The sequence below is a fragment of the Herpailurus yagouaroundi genome, unplaced genomic scaffold (assembly GCF_014898765.1).
Source record: "Herpailurus yagouaroundi ecotype Mexico unplaced genomic scaffold, PumYag 189, whole genome shotgun sequence".
Lineage (NCBI taxonomy): Eukaryota > Metazoa > Chordata > Mammalia > Carnivora > Felidae > Herpailurus > Herpailurus yagouaroundi.
The window spans coordinates 11,584,009-11,605,183 of record NW_024412420.1 but is presented as its reverse complement, the minus strand read 5'-3'; the positions used below and the strand labels follow the sequence as shown (position 1 = coordinate 11,605,183).

Genomic DNA, 21,175 nt, shown 5'->3' with positions numbered 1-21,175 from the left:
CTGGACTCATGACCTGAGCCGGGATCAAGAGTTGGGACACTCAACTGACTCAGCCACCCACGCATGCCCAAAGTTATTATGTTAATTTCAATTTTTTTTTTTTTACGTCTCCGGTGAAACAAATATATATATTTAAAGTTTTTATTTATTTATTTTGAGAGAGAGAACAAGCAGAGGAGAGGCAGAGAGAAGGGGAGGGATTCGTGGGATAAAGCAAACAGAAATTATGAGATTACTTTCTCACGCGGTAGGCAAATCCTGACTAACCGGCTTCCGTTGTCTGCTGAGACGTGGGGCCATCTGGACCAGCCCTGCTAGGGTACAAGAGCCCCTGAGGGCCGGGAGTGACACCATCTTCTGACTCGGGACCCAGGAAGTTCCTCCAGTTTCTTCCTGGTCCCAAAGTTCTGTACCTGGAATATGAGAACTGCTCGGCAGGGGTAAATAGCTTTATGGGACTTGAAGGGACAGGTTGCCATCAGCCGACACGGATGACTGACTCATTGTTCCTCAAATATGGTCCCACCAGAATAGCAGCCTCATACAATTACAGTTTGAACCGGTCCCCACGTAAGAACGTGAAGAGTGCAATTTTAACATCGTAGGACATTTGTAGTTATCGGATAAAAATTTGGCTGCTTAATATTGGATTGGTAATCTCTCACCAACCAGTTCTGCTTCATGACTGAATCGCAAATGCTGTCCTTAGCTGGAACCAAGGTTTGGTAAAATCAGAACTCCAAAGCTGAGACGGGGGTGATCACATGGTCGGACTTGAGTAAGGGTTAAGTAAAGATGCATTTTCTGCCGGTGTTTCTAGAACGTGATTAGTTTAAACACGTCTGTCTTTGTCTGAATGTCATTTTATTGTTATTTTTAAAATTATTTTTGGGGCGCCTGGGTGGCGCAGTCGGTTGAGCATCCGACTTCAGCCAGGTCACGATCTCGCGGTCCGTGAGTTCGAGCCCCGCGTCAGGCTCTGGGCTGATGGCTCAGAGCCTGGAGCCTGTTTCCGATTCTGTGTCTCCCTCTCTCTCTGCCCCTCTCCTGTTCATGCTCTGTCTCTCTCTGTCCCAAAAATAAATAAGTGTTGAAAAAAAAATTAAAAAAAAAATTATTTTTGAGAGAGAGAGAGAGACAGAGCGTGAGCACAGGAGGGGCAGAGAGAGAGAGGGAGACACAGAACCCGAAGCAGGCTTCCAGGCTCCGAGCCGTCAGCACAGAGCCCGACGGCGGGGCTCGAACTCGCGAACCGCAAGATCATGCCCTGAGCCCAAGTCAGACACTTAACTGACTGAACCAGCCAGGTGCCCCTGAATGCCATTTTTAGAAGATGCAGATGTTACAGAAATCTATAACAACAGAGTGGAAATTCCACGTGAACCTTTTATATATACTCAAGCATTTCTGGGCTTTGGTTTATTCCATTCACCTATTTACTTATTCTGGAATCAGTATTATGCTTTTAATAACTGTAGCTTTCTAATAGTTTTATGCTTTAGTGGTACGGCCATCCCTCTTATTCATATTTCCCTCGTGTGTTACTTCCCGTTAGAGTCATTTTGACAAACAAATCCTGTTGTGGATTTGTTGACGTGTTATTATGCTGAACTTACAGGCTGATACAGAGTGAAGTTACATCTCTGAACTGTGGAGTTATTCTAGTTAAAAACAAGTAATTGGGGCGCCTGGGTGGCTCCGTCGGTTCAGCGTCCGACTTCAGCTCAGGTCACGATCTCCCGGTTCGTGGGTTTGGAGCCCCGCGTCGGGCTCTGGGCGGACCGCTCGGAGCCTGGAGCCCGCTTCGGATTCTGCGTCTCCCTCTCTCTCTGCCCCTCTCCTGCTTGTGCTCTGTCTCTCTCTCGCTCTCAAAAATGACATAATATTTTAAAAAATTTTAAAAAGGAATATGTTGACTGGAAAATTCCTCACTGTAATCTGATTCTTAGCATTGACTAGAATTAATAACTTGGTGTATGGCATTGCAGATATTTTTTCTGTGACTCTACGCTTTAAATATGCATGTGGTCTTGTATTCAGCCCAATAAGGTCTTAGAGTTTTAAAGGATTTATCCTACGTCTGTTCAGTCGTCTGCTTTTTATTTTATTTTATTTTTTTTTTAAATTTTTTTCAACGTTTATTTATTTTTGGGACAGAGAGAGACAGAGCATGAACGGGGGAGGGGCAGAGAGAGAGGGAGACACAGAATTGGAACCAGGCTCCAGGCTCTGAGCCATCAGCCCAGAGCCTGACGCGGGGCTCGAACTCACGGACCGCGAGATCGTGACCTGGCTGAAGTCGGACGCTTAACCGACTGCGCCACCCAGGCGCCCCAATCGTCTGCTTTTTAAAAAAAATTTTTTTAATGTTTATTTATTTTTGAGAGAGAGAGAGAGAGAGGCAGACCGCGAGCAAGGGAGGGGCAGCGAGAGAGGGAGACACAGAACCGGAAGCAGGCCCCAGGCCCTGAGCTGTCAGCCCAGAGCCCGACGCGGGGCTCGAACTCGTGAACTGTGAGATCATGACCTGAGCTGAAGTCGGACGCTTCACCCACCGAGCCACCCAGCCGCCCCTCAGGGATTTGCTTTTCAAAATAAACGGCATTTCAGTATTTATTCAGCTGTTTAAAGTCTCACACTAGGGCTTTACAAGCTGTTGGACATTTGACAAATTATTTTCTCCCGAAGAACCGTAACGCACATTCCCAGACAGTATAAATATGTAATGGAACTAGTATTAACGTATATCATTATTTATAAACGGATTATCAAGTACTAAAAAATTAGTGTAATAAAACCAATGATCAAGTATCCAAAAATTAGGTCACACGGCTCAAAAGACATACACATACATTCTCTCCCTTTCGAAAGTTCCTATTATACGACTTGGCTTTTACGAAGCTATATTGGTACTTAAACTTTTGTTAACCAAAGGAAACGCAAAGAGGATTTTTGCTGTAACCGAAAAAGGCGAAAGGGAAAAATAGCGCTGCTGGGTTTGTTTTGCAAGCCCGGGGTACAGAGACGGCTCGCACCCTGAGCAGCCCCAGGGTCGCCCCCAAGCACCTTGCCCGGGGAGCTCAGCATCTCAACATCAAGCGACCCTGTGTCGGCGAGCAATTGCTTTACCTCCGTTCATTTTGTGCATCCGTTAGCAAGATGCTCCTAAGGTATCAGAAAAGCCTAAATGTAGTTAGTTTGGGGGTCTGGGAACACTAAAGAATTTTCCATAGAAATTCATGGTAATTCAATGGTCTCGTAGGATTGTTTTCCTTTCAGAGGGTGGGAGGAACCTGTAATACATTAGATAGCGGCTCAGTTCATTGCCAGAAATTCACTTCCTTTTTTTTTTTCTTTTTCTTTTTTTTATTTTTTTCAAGGTTTATTTATTTTTGGGACAGAGAGAGACAGAGCATGAACAGGGGAGGGGCAGAGAGAGAGGGAGACACAGAATCGGAAACAGGCTCCAGGCTCTGAGCCATCAGCCCAGAGCCCGACGCGGGGCTCGAACTCACGGACCGCGAGATCGTGACCTGGCTGAAGCCGGACGCTTAACCGACTGCGCCACCCAGGCGCCCCTTTTTTTTTCTTTTTAAAGGAGAGGCTGGGAAGAGGGGAAAAAAATTCACACTTCAAACAAAAATAGTAGTGGTAAACAACTTCCGATAGGTCTGTAAAAGTTAGGAGATGTTCAGAAATCTTATGATTAAACTTCGTTTTAGTTTCAATAACAAAGCCTCACTGGCCTTTCAGAAATACCTACTAAGTTAAAGGATATATTCTACATGTTTTGCACAAGACAAAAGGCAACCTTTTATTAAAAGTAGGAATAAAGGGGCGCCTGGGTGGCTCAGTCGGTTGAGCGGCCGACTTCGGCTCAGGTCATGATCTCACGGTCCGTGAGTTCAAGCCCCACGTCGGGCTCTGTGCTGACAGCTCAGAGCCTGGAGCCTGTTTCGGTCTGTGTCTCCCTCTCTCTCTGACCCTCCCCTGTACATGCTCTGTCTCTCCCTGTCTCAAAAATAAATAAAATGTTAAAAAAAAAAAAAGTAGGAATAAAGCCTGGGGCGCCTGGATGACTCAGTTAAGCATCTCGACTCTTGATTTCAGCTCAGATTTCAGATTTGATCTCACAGTTCGTGAGTTCGAGCCCTGCATCGGGCTCCGTGCTGACGGTGGGGAGCCTGCTTGGGATTCTCTCTCTGCCTGTCTCTCTCTCTCTCTCTCTCTCAAATAATAAACTTAAAAAAATTAATAAAATAGGAATAGTCTTCTCATTCTTCTTTTTTTGAAGTTTATTTTTCATTTATTTGTTTTTTTGAGAGAGAGAGAGTGCAAGTGAAGGGCCGAGAAGGAGAGAGAGAATCCCGAGCAGGCTCTGTGCTGACAGCATGAAGTCACAGGGACTCAAGTTCCTGAACCGTGAGATCATGACCTGAGCTGACATCGGGAGTTGGACGCTTAACCGACTGAGCCACCCAGGCTCTAATTTTCTCACTAATTTTCAGGCTTTCCCTGTTAAGTTGCACACCAGGTGCAAACATTCCATTAACTGTAAGGCTTTTGCCTGAAGACTTTACAGGGTGTGCTGCTGTGCAATGTAGAGTTTCCAAGTGGCGGTTTTCTATTACAGCACAACGTGAGACTTACAGAAAGACAAATCATCACGGTAAGAACTTGGTTGACATCCAGCAAAAATCAGCGATTGTAGAAACCCGATGTACTTTGGTACGAATTCGGCGGAAGTAAACATAGAGTAAGCAAGCGAATCACCATACGAGTTTCCACTGTCAATGTTTGAAATTCCTGAAGGCATATACCACATCCAATGAGAGTGTTCATGGCGCCTGGGACTTTCATCCATGGTGATACTGAAAATATACACATATTGGGCTGGGTATTTCGGTACTTCGCATCTCTAAATTTTCTTGGCTGTTGATAAGATCTTGGGATGAGAACGGATTTTTTTAAAAAAATTTATTTATTTATTTTTGAGAGACAGCGTGCAAGTGAGCTCAAGTAGGGGAGGAGCAGAGGAAAAGGGGGGAGAGAGGATCCCAAACAGGCTCCGTGCTGTCGGCGCGGAGCCCAATGGGGCTCAAACTCACAGACCGTGAGATCGGGACTTGCGCCGAAGTCAACAGCCAGACGCTTAACTGACTGAGCCACCCGGGTGCTGCTGGGATGGGAATAGATTTAAAAAAAAATTTTTTTTTTAAACGTTTATTTACTACTGAGAGAGAGAGAGAGAGAAACACAGAGCGTGAGCAGGAGGGGTAGAGAGAGAGGAGGAGACACAGAAGCCGAAGCAGGCTCCAGGCTCTGAGCCATCAGCACAGAGCCCAATGCGGGGCTCGAACTCACCAACCGCGAGATCATGACCTGAGCCCAAGTCGGTCACCCAACCGACTGAGCCACCCAGGCGCCCCAAGGGATGGGAATAGATTTAAAGAAGACTTCCAACCCAAGATTGCATGATTTCAGCATCTCGCCAAGTGTCCAGAGAGGACCAGGAGATCAGGATCACACGGGCCACCTTAAGACTCCGTTTGCCACATCAGTCTTGTGTGTTTTTTCTTGAGTTCCTTTTTTCCTACACGTTTTTATTTAAATACCAGTTAGTTAACATACAGCATAATATTAGTTTTGGTTTGAAATGTAAATCGAAGGGGCGCCTGGGTGGCGCAGTCGGTTAAGCGTCCGACTTCAGCCAGGTCACCATCTCGCAGTCCGTGAGTTTGAGCCCCGCGTCAGGCTCTGGGCTGATGGCTCAGAGCCTGGAGCCTGTTTCCGATTCTGTGTCTCCCTCTCTCTCTGCCCCTCCCCCGTTCATGCTCTGTCTCTCTCTCTCTCCCAAAAATAAATAAATAAATAAATAAACGTTGAAATGTAAATCGTTGCCATGTTAAGAAAGATCAACTTATGATTTTACCCCAACAATTTTTATTTTATTGTTTATAAATCCCAAAGTTTTATTTAGAAATTAAAAAAAAAATTATTTTGTTTGATTTACTTATTTAATTTTTTAAACATTTATTTATTATTGAGAGACAGAGAGAGACAGACCGTGAGCAGGGGAGGGGCAGAGAGAGGGAGACACAGAATCCGAAACAGGCTCCAGGCTCCGAGCTGTCAGCCCAGAGCCCGATGCAAGGCTCGAACCCACGAACCGGGAGATCATGACCTAAGCCAAAGTCAGACCTGAGCTTAACCTTAAGACTGAGCCACCCAGGCTCCCTTCAAAGTTTTATTTTTTAAAACTGTCAAACTGAAGAAAACTTAGAACAGTGTTACCATGAATACCATGAATACACCTTCCACCTGGAGATAACAATTATTATTTTACCACATTTGCCTGATGTCTCTTTTTGTCTTTCAAATGGCTGAGCCATCTGAAAGGACGTTCGAGACACGTGGACACGTCACCTCTAAAGATTTCATCAGGCTTCTCAGAATGACCACATTCCTCTATATAATCACAAGAGTACCAGCTCACCTAAAAAAAAATGAACAATTCCCTAAGATAATCTAACCTTCAGCCCATGTTCAAATATTCACGATTGTCCTGAAAACGTCATTTAAAATTGTTTTTTGGAACAACGATCCCATCAAAGTCCACACGTTCTGTCTGGTTGCCAGATTTCTTTGATTTCTTCAGTATCGAAAGCTTTCCCCATCCCTCCACTGTTTTTCCTTTTGGTAATACTGTCTTTTTCAAGAGTCTAAGCCAGGGGCGCCTGGGTGGCTCAGTCAGTTTAGCGTCCCGCTCTTGATTTCGGCTCAGGTCACAATCTCGTGGTTCTTGAGATCGAGTCCCACGTTGGGGTCTGTGCTGACAGCGTGGAGTCTGTTTGGGATTCTCTCTCCTACCCTCTCTCTGCCCCTCCCCCCATGCACCTTCTGTCTCTGCCTCAAAATAAATAAACAGAAAAACTTTTTTTTAACGTTTATTTTATTTTTGAGAGAGGGAGGGAGAGAGACTGACAGAGCGTGAACAGCGGAAGGGCAGAGAGAGGGGGAGACGCGGAATCAGAAGCAAGTTCCAGGCTCTGAGCCATCAGCACAGAGCCCGACGTGGGGCTCGAACCTATGAACCGGGAGATCATGACCTGAGCCGAAGCCGGACGCTCAGCTGACTGAGCCACCCAGGCGCCCCTCAAGAAAAGAGATTCTAACACAACTTGTTCTCTCGTGTGCCTACAGGTGTGAATTTCTACGGCTCCTCAAGATTTCAGCGTTTCTCTTAGGCCTTGGCACTATTGGGTTTCTGTGCGTAAGCGTGGGGCTAAGTAGGCTCACACCAGAGCTCCCTCCTTCTGCTGTGGCTGACCAGCCGCTGAAGCTTCTACCTGAGGAACGTCTCCGGAACCTCTTTACCTACGATGGAATCTGGTGAGGTTCAAGTCCACGTTGTTCTGATGTCTCCCTTGCTCCCCCTACGGTTTACTGTGCCTCCTGGTGCCCGTTTTACACCCCTTTCCCCGCCTTCCCGAGCCTGCGCCTGTCGCTAAAGTGGACCAAACCGGGGGACCAGGAAAGGGTTCGGTCTGCAAGGTGCACAGCACCTACCAAAGTCCCTTACAACTACGGAGGGCCTGTCCGGCCAACAGTGTGAGAAAGGGGCAGCCTTTTCCACCCGCTGGCCTCCTCCTCTGGTGGGGCCAAGATGCCCCTGGCATCCATGTGACTCGAGTTTAAAGAAAGTGGGTGCAGGGGATGATTCCAGAGAGGGGACCTTCTCCCCCTTCTCCGTCCCCTCCCCTCCCTGCGTCTCTGGGAGGTGTTGCTGCTGGGATCCCAAGTAAGACCTGGGCGGGTGTGGGAAGGAGATGCCCAGGGTGGACGGTGAATCGCACGCCGGGTTTTAGATGGCGGGTTCTCCCCCCTCCCAGCCCCTGTTCACAGCCCTTTTCTGGTTTTAGGCTGTTCCCGAAAAACCAGTGCAAATGTGAAGCCCCCAAAGGGCAGGGAGGCTACAACTTCCAGGATGCCTATGGCCAGAGTGAACTCCCTGCGGTGAAAGCGAGGAGGCGGGCTGAATTCGAACACTTCCAGAGGAGGTAATGCAGACCGGGACGGGGGGTGGGGGTGGGGGGTGTGGGGCGGGGGGCTCCTGGGTCTCTCCTGTGTCCTGAGGGTGTGGGTCCCAAGAAAACAGGGAGGATCTCCTCTCTTGCAGGGGCCCCTGGGGGTGTGGGGGGACCGTTAGGAATAAAGCAAGGAGTGAGAACCGAGGAAGATGGAAAATGGCCCGTCCATGAAGACGTATCAAACTTTGCACGTCTAGGGCATTTCCTCATAAGCATCGAGCCGAGGAGTGAAGATAGTCTGAGGCGTCCCTTCTTTCCTTCCTCCCTTCCTTTTCCTTCTTTTCCAGCAATCATTCATGAATCATAGTGGAAGGCATGCTATAATAAAAAATAAACAGAGGGGCGCCTGGGTGGCGCCGTCGGTTAAGCGTCCGACTTCAGCCAGGTCACGATCTCGCGGTCCGTGAGTTCCAGCCCCGCGTCGGGCTCTGGGCTGATGGCTCGGAGCCTGGAGCCTGTTTCCGATTCTGTGTCTCCCTCTCTCTCTGCCCCTCCCCCGTTCATGCTCTGTCTCTCTCTGTCCTAAAAATAAATAAACGTTGAAAAAAAAATAAAAAAAAAAATAAAAAAAAAAATAAACAGAACCACGCTTAGGGATTTGAACTCTGGAACAAGCTGGATGCCAAGTTCCCCGCCCCCCCCCCCCCAGTACTTAAGTACCTTTATATGAAAAATGGCGATAGAGATACTTCTTTCGGAGGTTTGTGAAGGCTCGTAATGAACATGTGTTAACACAGCTAGTATCTCGTAAAGGGTCTGACGGACCGAAGCCTTGCAAAAATATCACCTACTATTATTGTTGGGGTTTACTATTCATATTACTCTGCTTATGGTTCTTACAAGAGGTACATGATTCATTAAGAGATACATAAGTCACCTAAATATTAGATCGTTATAAGTGCCCTATGGAGGTGCCAGTTAAATTCGTGTGGTAGAATGCTACTAAATGCCTAAGATTTAATGGGATGGTGAAGCAAAGTGACCTTGGACTCTGATTTGTATATGAAGCAGGAGTCCCCAGCGTCTCCTGTAAGGGAGCATCTCAGAAGGAAGAGTTAAGGCAGGGCCCAAAGCCCGGGCAGGTGGGGGAGGGGGGGTGGATTTTGTGATGGCTGAATGACAAGAAAGCAGGCGACGGCTGTTGGAGCCTAGTAAGTCAGGGGAGGGCTGGTGGTGCATGAACTCAGAGAGGCCAGGAGGCCAGGAGGCAGGGTGCACATTTTGCTTTCTGAGTAATGCAAGGAATTAGACAGGGTTTTTTTTTTTTTTTTTAAATGTTCATTTATTTATTTTGAGAGAGAGAGAGAGAGAGGAGAGGGAGAAAGAGAGGGAGAATCCCAAGCAGGCTCCAAGCTGTCAGCACAGAGCCCCACGCGGGGCTCGATCTCACGAACCATGAGATCACGACCTGAGCCCAGATGGAGAGTCAGACGTTTAACCGGCTGAGCCACCCACGCGCCCCAGAACCGAACGGTTTCTAAAAGTGGCCCGTTCTTACCTGAGATGCTTTTGTAAAACGGGGCTCTGGCTTTTCGGTGCAGAGTACATAGTAGGGAAGGGATAGGGAAGGCGGGGCGACCTGTTGAGGAGGCAGCTGGAAGGTACATGTTCCTTCTACTCCTGGGACAGCGGTGTCTCTGGGATGAACGGTCCCCAGGTGCTCAGTTGACTGAGCCTGAGTCATGAGTCAAGGAAAGGGAAGGGTGAGTAGGGCCCCTCCGGGTTTGCTTGTGGGAATCAACCACTACCCGCCCCACCCCCACCCCCCCCAAACTACATACAAATAGAAGACTCCAGAAAAAGAGATGGGGCAGCGGCAGGAGGCAGCGTTGCAAGTCGAAGAGCCAGGGGAACACAACAGATGATTCTGGCATGGCTTTGAAGCCTGGCCCCACCTAGGTGCGTGAGGAGCATTCGGGCTTCGCGGTTAACAGTGCGTCTTCCGTGTCCCAGCCGGGTGACCTTGGGCGAGCTGCTTACCCTCTTCTGTATAATGGGGACAATAACAGTACCCGGGGTTGTTGGGACCTGTAATGAACTGATCGACGAAAGGGCTCAAAACGGTACCGAGGTTGTAGCCTCAATGAACTGATAGGACAGCAGAGGTCAGAAAAGCGTATAAACAACCGTAACTTGATGTGATAAAGCTGTCACGCCAAGCGGGACCTGTGCCTGGCTCTGCGCCCAAGGGCAGCCTCTGCTTGCCTCCTGCCAGTACTGTGGTTCCCACTGGCTCTCCTGGTCTCCCTTTGCCACTGCCTGTGAGGTCCCTGTAGTCGGGGACTTGAGGTGGCCTCAGCGAGATGCCCGTTCTGGGCGAGGCGCCGAGTTAGGTACCGAGACAGGACTGATCTGAATGCGGCTCCCAGAGGAACAGAGAGGACACGGTCCGCGTCCACCTCACCGTCCCTGCCGCTGCTGTAAGGACCACCGAGCCCCAGCCCGGTGCGGGGTGACTGTGGGCGGGCTGTGGCCCACGGAAGGTGGTCAGCGACCCGCGCGGAGCTCAGAAGTTCAGTCCCAAGCTCAGTGTTTACAGGACCAGTCAGAGGGAGGGCCGGGGAGGGTGGGGGGCGATGCCTGAGGAGGGAGAACGGCTTCCCATTCTGGGAATTCCAAAAGGGATGGTTCCAGAAGGAGGCCTTCAGAGCTGGCCTCATTTCTGTGACTGAACAGGTGACCTAGGATTCCGGTTATGGGTGCCTTAGTCCTCCAAGAGTGGGACCTTCTCGTCTCCTTGCCTCCTCTGTAACACAGGGGGGCAACGCGATCACGTAGAATAAATAACCCAGAATCTTCGGCCCCTGGTGCATGTCACCTAAGCTGTGCAACTCTCTGGGGGTCATAGAATGGAGATGGTTCATACCTTACATGCTTTCTGCCATGTGAAGGCATTCAGCCAACCCCCATTTGGAGATCACATTATCCTCGGCCAGAGAGCACGTCTGATGTGGGAAGGCATGACGGGATCCCCGCCCTGGGATTCCCAAGATCTCTGTGTGCTCTGTCTGTGCCGCGTAATTGTCTGTATCCTTGAAACTATTATCATGATTTTATTTATTTTGAGAGAGAGGGCGCATGAGAGCAGGGGAGGGGCAGAGAGAGAGGGAGAGGGAGACTCCCCAAGTAGGCTCTGTGCTGTCAGCCGGGAGCCCTCCCCGGGGGCTTGATCTCACCAACCGTGAGATCCTGACATGAGCCGAAATCCAGAGTCTGTCACTTAACCGACTGAGCCACCCAGGCGTCCCTGTATCCTTGAAATTATTAGTGGAGCTTAATATTGGCTAAGATCTCGGGTTCACTTGAGTCTGGTTAGCGCCGTATTATACTTCAATTAGAAAATGGTGCATGGGGGGGGGCACTTGGGTGGCTCAGGGGGTTAAGTGTTGGACTCTTGATTTTGGCTCGGGTCACGACCTCATGGTTTGCGAGTTTGAGCCCCGCATCAGGCTCTGCGCTGACAGCCCCCCATTGTGTCAGGTCATGGTCTCGCGGTTCGTGAGTTCGAGCCCCGCGTCGGGCTCTGTGCTGACCGCTCAGAGCCTGGAGCCTGTTTCGGATTCTGTGTCTCCCTCTCTCTCTGACCCTCCCCTGTTCATGCTCCTTCTCTCTTTGTCTCAAAAATAAATAAACGTTGGGGCGCCTGGGTGGCGCAGTCGGTTAAGCGTCCGACTTCAACCAGGTCACGATCTCGCGGTCCGGGAGTTCGAGCCCCGCGTCAGGCTCTGGGCTGATAGCTGACGGCTCAGAGCCTGGAGCCTGTTTCTGATTCTGTGTCTCCCTCTCTCTCTCTGCCCCTCCCCCGTTCATGCTCTGTCTCTGTCCCAAAAATAAATAAACGTTGAAAAAAAAAATTAAAATAAATAAATAAATAAATAAATAAACGTTAAAAAAAAAAAAAAAAAAGAACCAACCGGGGAGACACGTCAGAGCGGCTGCTAATGGTTCCGGTTCTGTCCCCTGCAGAGAAGGGTTGGCCCGTTCACCGCCGCTGCTGGCTCAGCCCAACCTCCCCTTTGGGTACCCGGTCCATGGGGTAGAGGTGATGCCCCTGCACACGGTTCCCCTCCCAGGTAGGTACGTCTCCGTCTGGAGAGGAGCCAGGCAACTTTCATAACCCTTCTGAAGCAAAATCGGGGAGTGGAAGGGGACAGTCGTGTATTGAGTGCCTGCTGTGTGCTCAGCACAACGCAGGAATTTGGCGTGATTTCGCTGAATGTCGGTCTCACTGTTTCCGCCCCTGGGAATCACCCTCAGTAGTGGTGACCTCCCAGGGGACCCGAGATGACACAGAAGAGGACAGAAATCTGTGTGCCTCAAGGGCTCTTAGGACATCGTTGGCTTTTTGGCGTCCCGTCACTCATGGGAACAGGCCAAGATGAGCCCACCTCCTGGGACAGCATATTGAAAAGAGTATTTATGTTGGTTAAAACGCCCCTCCAACGAGGGATTTCTAGACACGTCTCTAGTTCGGGACCACATCCCTGTGAGGTAGATGTTACTTTGCCAATTTCACGGATGATTTCCTTTTTTTTATTGTAAAATGTGCATATCCTAAAATTTACCGTATCCATCATTTTGAAGCACACGGGGTTGTGGCATTACATTCTCATCGTTCGGCAACCGGCACCGTCATCCGTCTCCGGAACTTGTTAATCTTCCCCCACTGAAACTCTGTACCCAATTTAACATTGTCCCTTCCCCCCACCGCCCGTGGCAGCCACCATTCAGTAGAATGTCTTGTCTCTGTGAAATTGACTGTTCTAGAAACCTCATATACAGTATGATCCGTTGCGGCCTTCCCTTCAGTAACAGAGATGCCTGGAAAGTGCTAGATTAAATTCACAGTCCCCGTCCAGTGCTGAGGGTGGGCATCAGAGGCTTTAGAACCACTGGAAGTTGAGGACAGGGGACAGCCCCTAACACAACCCCCAGGGAGAGAGGAGTGTTCGGCAGATGCCCTGGGTAGGAGGGGACACTGAAGGGATTCTGGAAGGATGTGTAGGATCCACCGGGAGGGTAGGAGCGTCAGGGAACCTTTGACACCCTCTCAACTGGTGTTTTTTTTTTCTCCTTTCATCTGTGTCTTCCAGGCCTTCAGTTTGAAGGACAAGACGCCCCCTTCTATAAGGCAAGTCCCCTTCCCATCCCCTTTTTGCACTTGGCCTCCTGTCCACACCCTGCTTCCCCAGTGTGGCTGGTCTCAGATTTTGACAGAGTCTTTATCCAGATTGAATATCTGACATGAGTCCCCGGTGGGGAGGGGAGAAAGGGTGCCTCCAGAAGGCATGATTTTCATGAACTCCAGCGGCCGGAGCTCCGAGGAGGACTTCTAAAGACCTGGGCCATCACAGATGCTGCTGCTTCCGCCGCAAGAGGAAGTTGCGACCACAGCCGCGGCCGCGGCCACGGCCACGGCCGCGGCTTCTGTGCATGTTGCCTCCGTCAGGGTGAGCTCCGGCAAGACCGATGCTCCGTGCCCTTAGCCTTCCGTGGCCCGCTTAACACGGCTCCAAATCCAGCTCTCCTGCGCGTAGAGCCCTAATTTGAAAAGGAGTCTGGGAAATGTAGTTTTAGTTTTCCCACTCTGCATGCCAGAGGTTGGAATGGGTGATGAGTGAGCAAATCTGCAAAACTACTCAGTTCCCGATGGCCTTCCCCCCCCCCCCCAAAACACACTCCCCCCCCCCCCCCCACGCCCCGCCCCGCCACTTTCCCAGTACTCTCATATCTTCTTCAGGGTGCCTTTCTGTACCTGAGTTATTTTATATGCATCGTGATAGACTGGTGGCTGACCTCCCCCACCAGAATAGAAGCTTCTGGAAGGTGCGGAGTTGCTTTTATTCACTGCTCTTCTCTCAGTGTCTCTAGTTTGGATCTCAGAAAGCACCTTCCCGCTGACCAAAGCGTTCTCAGCAGACGTGACATAACCCAGTGTACCTTTCACAAAAGACGTCTGGATGCACAGAGGACGAGGAGGCAGGAGAGGAGAGGGGCTTTAGGGAGTAGCAATGGGATGGAGAGAAGGGGACCAGTCCTAGCTACGTGTTGAAGGTAGACCCGGCAGGACTCCCTCAGAATAGCAGTGACCTCCATCAGGGACGTCACCAGTTGAATGGATGAAGGCACCATTCACGAGGCCGGGAGAAGCAGGGAGAGAGTGAAAAACAGGTTGATAGAGAAAAATCAATAGTTCGGTCTCGAAGACTTAACTTTGAGTTAGTCGCCTGGGGAATTTCCTAGCAGAGCAAACAGCCGGGCAGTTAGGGCTCAGAGAGATGGGAGCTGGAGGCATCCATTTAAAAAAAATTTTTTTTTTTAAATTTTTTTAAATTTTTTAAATTTATTTTTGCGACAGAGAGAGACAGAGCATGAGCAGGGGAGGGGCAGAGAGAGAGGGAGACACAGAATCCGAAGCAGGCTCCAGGCTCTGAGCCGTCAGCACAGAGCCTGATGTGGGGCTCGAACCCACAGACTGTGAGATCATGACCTGAGCCGAAGTCGGACACTTAACCGACTGAGCCACCCAGGCGCCCCCCCAAAAAAAATTTTTTTAACATTTTATTAATTTTTGAAAGACAGAGACAGCATGAGTGGGGGAGGGGCAGAGAGAGAGAGAGAGAGAGAGAGAGAACGTGAAGCAGGCTCCAGGCTCTGAGCTCTCAGCACAGAGCCTGACGCGGGGCTCGAACCCACAGACTGTGAGATCATGACCTAGGCCGAAGTCAGACCCTCAACTGACTGAGCCACCCAGGAGCCCCTGGAGACATACTTTTTTTTTTTTTTTTTTTTTACATTTTTGGGACAGAGAGAGACAGAGCATGAACGGGGGAGGGGCAGAGAGAGAGGGAGACACAGAATCGGAAACAGGCTCCAGGCTCCGAGCCATCAGCCCAGAGCCTGACGCGGGGCTCGAACTCACGGACCGCGAGATCGTGACCTGGCTGAAGTCGGACGCTTAACTGACTGCGCCACCCAGGCGCCCCTGGAGACATACATTTTTAAGCCAACAGCCTATGAATGATATTTAAAGATGCCTCCTCTAGGGGCGCCTGGGTGGCTCAGCTGGTTCAGCGTATGACTCTCGGTTTTGGTTCAGGTCATGATCTCGGGGTTTGTGGGATCGAGCCCCGTGGCTGACCGGTGTGGAGCCTGCTGGGGATTCTCTCTCTCCCTCTTTCTCTGCCCCTCCCCCGCTCAGGCACATGCTCTCTCTCTCTCTCTCTCTCTCTCTCAATAAATAAATAAACTTTCAAACATATATACATAAAGCCGCCTCCTCTAGAAGGTGTTGAGTAGGAAGAGAAAAGGGGACAGAACTGAACCCTGAAAAACTCCATTTGGAGGTCAGACGGAGGAAGAGGCAGCCAAAGTCAAAAGATGCAGCCCGCGGCAGTAGGCAGGAATCTAGAAGAATGGTATCCCGTAAGCCAAGGGATGAGAGAGCAGTGGCCCTGGAACGCTCCAGGCCCCAGGACTTGATTCTACTTTGCTGAGAGTAAAGCTACAACTGCCTGCGGTGCCAGACCCCAGCTTTCAGGAGCACCCCGGAGCGCCTCCTCTTTCCCGCCTGTGCCCTGCCCCCTGCTGGCCATCCCGGGTATGTGCCTTTCCTCGCATTCAGCGTCCTTCTACCTGCTCCACCCTAGGTCACGCTGACAGCGTCTCTGGGGACCCTGAACACCCTTGCTGACGTCCCGGCCAGTGTGGTGCAGGGCAGAGGTCAGAAGCAGCTGACCGTTTCGACCAGGAACCGGCAGCTTTTGAATTTCGTCCTCCAGCACCTGACCTACACCAGCACCGTGTACCAGCACCCCAGGGTGGATGTGGGTGAGAGCCTGTGCTTGGAGGGCAAAATGTGAAGGGAGCGGGAAGGCAGCCACGGGACCCTCTCAAAGTCTTCCTCCTCCAGGAAGCCCGCCTGCATTTAGCACGCTTGCCTTGCTCCTGTTTCTAACCCGGGATGTCTCACCTTCCCAAGGACTGTAGTCCATATTATCCCCATGTTGCCACTGACCCCATAGCATGACTGGAAGGAAAGAACACGTACCTCTCTGTGAGGACGGATCATTCGTGCTGTGTACCTGGAAGCCATCGGGCCCTGTTCCCCGTTATCTGTAGCTCTCAGCTGCGGGAGGGGAGGGAAGCCGTCTGCGCATCGGTATCTCATCCTGGGCACTGACAGGAAAGAGGGATGTGGGGGAACTCCCAGTCCCAAGGGCAGTGGTTTTGTGTCCCACCCCCCACCCCCCACCCCAGGGATTCCCTGGGAGAACAATCCTTGCCGCCCTGATGGCAGTCCCAGGTTCTTTCTGGATGAATTCAAGTCGCTGTTTTCCCTTTGGGGGCGCCTGGGTGGCTCAGTCGATAAAGCACGCCGCTCTTGTTCTCGGCCTCGTGGGTCGTGAGTTCGAGCCCCGTGTGAGGCATAGAACTTAATTGAAAAAAAAAAAAGGGGGGGGGGCAGTCAGCAGGTTGCCCCAGGGACGCAGAGCAAGTCAGGCGCCAGAATGCTGTCAACGTTATGGGGTCCTCAGTCTCATCCCAGGCGGGACATGCTCTACCGGGCCTTCACCTGGCTTCAAATCGGCTTCCTTGGGGCAGCGTGGAAAGTGACCAGACGCGGTGCTGCCCACCTTGCCCTTCTGTCTCCCTCCAGTGAGTCTGGAGTCCAAGTCCTCAGTCACCAGATTTCCAGTGACCATCCGCCATCCTGTCATGCCCAGGTTGTATGACCCTGGACCAGGTGAGGCCCTTGCCCCCCGGGGCTCCAGGGTGGGATCCTGCGGAGCTTTTGGTGACATTCGGAAGGCATCCCCCCCCCCCCCCCCCCCCCCCCCCGCCGCCGGCCCCCGGGAGGTGGAGGAGGAGATTCAATGAAAATAACAGCTCTGATTGGATTCCTGACAAACAAGCTTTGCTTGGTGGGGGTGGGGGTGGGGTGGGGGGCGGATTCGAGGACACACGCTCCTAATAGCGCTTAATCATATTTAACTTATTATATGGTTGGGCTTATTTTGAAAAAAAACCAAACGAATGACAACGTCTTAATAAGTAATAGTAACAAGAACAGAATGGTACTGGGACGTGGCTAGACGTATCAATGGAGTCCAACTGGAAATCCAGAAACGACCAGGTGAGAATTCTACCATGGAATGAAGGCAGCTTTTCAAGTTAAAGGGCAAAAAAAGATGGGTTAGCCAAGAAATCCCATGGGACAGCTGTGGAGCTACGTGGAAGATAGAAAGTTGAATCTGTCTTACAGCTCATACCAAGAGAAATTCCAAATTGATCAAATATCGCATATTTTTAAAAAAAAATTTTTTTTCAACGTTTTTATTTATTTTTGGGACAGAGAGAGACAGAGCATGAACGGGGGAAGGGCAGAGAGAGAGGGAGACACAGAATCGGAAACAGGCTCCAGGCTCCGAGCCATCAGCCCAGAGCCTGACGTGGGGCTCGAACTCACGGACCGTGAGATCATGACCTGGCTGAAGTCGGACGCTTAACCGACTGCGCCACCCAGGCGCCCCAAATATCGCATATTTTTAAGTGCTAGAGCAAAAAAAAAATCCATGGAGTTAAAAAAAAAAAAAAAAAAGCAATCCTACGGGCGCCTGAGTGGCTCAGTTGGTTAAGCGTCTGACTTCAGCTCAGGTCATGATCTCACGGTTCATGGGTTTAAGCCCCATGTCGGGCTCTGTGCTGACAGCTCAGAGCCTGGAGCCTGCTTTGGATTCTGTGTCTTCCTCTCTCTCTGCCCCTCCCCTGTTCATGCTCTGTCTCTCCGTCTCAAAAATAAATAAGCATTAAAAAATGGGAAAAAAAAAAAAAAGCAATCCTAGAGTATAAGACCTTTCTAAGTACGTCACAAAACACAAAGGCCAGAAAGGAAAGACTACCCACGTAAAATACCCAAAATTGTTCAATGTTTTTATGGCAGAAACCCACCAAAGGCAAAGGCAAATGGCAAAGAACAAATTGGGAAAAAAAAAATCTTCAGCACGCGTTAAAGTCAAAGGTGTGCTTTTATTTGCAAGCGCCTGTGAATCCATAAAAAACGCCTAATAAGCCGGGGCACCCGGCTGGCTCTCGGTGGAGGGTGTGTCTCTTACTCTGGGGGTTGGGAGTTCAAGCCCCAGGCTGGGTGCAGAGATTACTTTAATAAATAAATGTTTGAAAAAAACACCTACTTGGGAATGCAAGCTGGTGCAGCCACTCTGGAAAACAGTATGGAGGTTCCTCAAAAAAGCTAAAAAGAGAACTACCCTATGACCCAGCAATTGCACTACTGGGCATTTATCCACGGGATACAGGTGCTGTTTCGAAGGGACACATGCACCCCCATGTTTATAGCAGCACTATCAACGATAGCCAAAGTATGGAAAGAGCCCAAATGTCCATCGATGGATGAATGGATAAAGAAGATGTGGTATATATATGCAATGGAGTATTACTTGTCAACCATAAAGAATGAAATCTTGCCATGTGCAACTGCGTGGATGGAACCGGAGGGTATTATGCTAAGCGATATTAGTCAGAGAAAGACAAAAATCATAGGACTTCACTCATATGAGGACTTTAAGAGACAAAACAGAGGAACATAAGGGAAGGGAAACAAAAATCATATAAAAACAGGGAGGGGGACAAAACAGAAGAGACTCATAAATATGGAGAACAAACTGAGGGTTCCTGGAGGGGGTGTGGGAGGGGGGATGGGCTAAATGGGTAAGGGGCATTAAGGAATCTACTCCCGATATTATTGTTGCACTATATGCTATTTGGATATAAATTTCGATGTAAATTAAAAAAATTTTTTTTTCAACGTTTATTTATTTTTGGGACAGAGAGAGACAGAGCATGAATGGGGCAGGGGCAGAGAGAGAGGGAGACACAGAATCGGAAACAGGCTCCAGGCTCTGAGCCATCAGCCCAGAGCCCGACACGGGGCTCGAACTCACGGAACGCGAGATCGTGACCTGGCTGAAGTCAGACGCTTAACCGACTGTGCCACCCAGGCGCCCCTCGATGTAAATTTTAAAAAAGAAAAAAAAAATTAAAAAAAATAAAAAAATGCCTACTAAGCCGATGGAAAAATACACAGCTTGCTACAGATTATATCCAACAATACTTTTAGCCATTAAAATATGTACTCAGTCCCACGCTTAAAAAAAAAGCACAAATGTGAAATACATTCATATCAGAAAGGATTGGAGGAGGAGTGGGGGGAAGGCACTCTTTGAAAAAATTCTTTAATCTTTATTTTTGAGAGAGAGAGAGAGAGAGAAGCAGAGCTCCAGCATGGGTGGAACAGAGAGAGAGGGAGACACAGAATCCGAAGCAGGCTCCAGGCTGTGAGGTGTCAGCACAGAGCCCGATGCGGGGCTCGAACTCACGAACTGCGAGATGATGACCTGAGCCGAAGTCAGACACTTAAACGACTGCGCCATCCAGGTGCCCCAGGGAGCAGGCATTCTTATGAACCCCCGTGGGACGTGTAAATTGGCATAGCCTTTCTAGAGGTAGTTTGGCAATATCTATCAACATTTGGGATGTGTATTCCCTTCGGGCCAGCAATGGCACTTCTAGAAGTTATCATACTATGCTTGTATCTGTGTGAAATGACGTTTATTTGAGGTTCTTTATTGCAGCAAAAACCTGAGTAGTGGGATGCATTGGTTAGATCAAGTGGGGTCCATCCATATAATGAAATTCCATGTAGTGGCATTCTGAAGGAGGGAAGGGGGAAAACAGGAGGAGATGTTTTCTTTTTATGCTGGTACAAAATGATTTCCAAGTTATAGGCGGGTACAGAAGAGAGGGAAGGGTAAGCTACCATGTCTGTAAAAAGGAAGAGAGAAAAAAAATGCATCTACATTCATTGCTGGATTAAGGAAAAACGAACAAGAAGTTGGTAACATTGGTTGCCTCCTGGTTTCCTCATTGGGGGACAGAGATGGGAAGAAATTGTTCCATGGTATAACGTTCGATATATTCAGGATTTTGAACCGCTTGGCACTTTTTGAATATATTATGTATGTATTCAAAGTCTATTCTATCCAAATAGAGTCTATTCAAAATACAAATTGAATTACTATTTAAGGGTAATCGCATGAAATATCCAGGGAGAAGGATTTAAAATATTTGCCTAACACAACTATCTCAAAAATAAGAGAATTAAGTACAAGAAATTCACATAATTTGTTTTCTTTTTTGGCTTCAGGTTTGCTTTAAAGACAAGGTGTTATTTTTAGGTAGAAACTTCCACAATCTTATCCCCCTCCCTTCTGTTAACAAATGATCACATATATCTTTCTTTTCCTGGTTTTTGTACATTTCTTACGTAAATTTCTATTCCCACCCGCATGTGTGTGTGCGCGCGCGCATGTGCGTAGAGCATTGAGCGTGGTTTTGAGCTGTTCATAAAAGTTATCGTACCTTATGCTGTGAAGTTCTAGAATCTGACCTTTTATCAATCTGCGGCTTGCCTTTTGATTTTGTTTCTGGCGTCGTTTGTTATGTGAAAGTTGTATCCTTTTTTTTTTTTTTTTAATTTTTTTTTAACGTTTATTTATTTTTTTGGGACAGAGAGAGACAGAGCATGAACGGGGGAGGGGCAGAGAGAGAGGGAGACACAGAATCAGAAACAGGCTCCAGGCTCTGAGCCATCAGCCCAGAGCCTGACGCGGGGCTTGAACTCACGGACCGCGAGATCGTGACCCGGCTGAAGTCGGACGCTCAACCGACTGCGCCACCCAGGCGCCCCGAAAGTTGTATCCTTTAATGTAGTAGAAGTGATTTTTTTTTTCTACCTTTTGCTCTTTTGTGCTTTGCTCAAGAAATTCTTCCCTACCTTGAAGCCATAACGATATTCTCCTGTATTTTTTTTTTCAAAGTTGTAGGTTTGGCTTTTCACATGTAGATATTTAATCCCCACACAAGTTATTTTTATGTGTGGCATGTGCTGGGGATCTGATTTTTTTGTATATGAATAGCATATTGTCCCCACACCATATATTAATGAGCCTATCTATCCTCCTCCTCCATGGCTTGTGTGACCAGTCTGTCACATACCAAGTTTCATA

At 49.1% G+C, this 21,175-nt stretch overlaps 1 protein-coding gene across 1 annotated transcript in view; it reads left to right on the top strand.

Annotated features, from left to right (window-relative positions):
• Positions 1-4,718: 4,718 nt before the first annotated feature.
• Positions 4,719-21,175, top strand: part of B4GALNT2 (beta-1,4-N-acetyl-galactosaminyltransferase 2 (SID blood group)) — a 28,011-nt gene continuing 11,554 nt past the window's right edge. The window contains exons 1-7 of the mRNA XM_040497889.1: positions 4,719-4,756; positions 7,204-7,392; positions 7,923-8,060; positions 12,057-12,163; positions 13,184-13,221; positions 15,740-15,920; positions 16,750-16,836. Coding sequence (XP_040353823.1) covers positions 4,719-4,756; positions 7,204-7,392; positions 7,923-8,060; positions 12,057-12,163; positions 13,184-13,221; positions 15,740-15,920; positions 16,750-16,836 — 778 coding nt within the window. The remainder of the gene's footprint in view (positions 4,757-7,203; positions 7,393-7,922; positions 8,061-12,056; positions 12,164-13,183; positions 13,222-15,739; positions 15,921-16,749; positions 16,837-21,175) is intronic.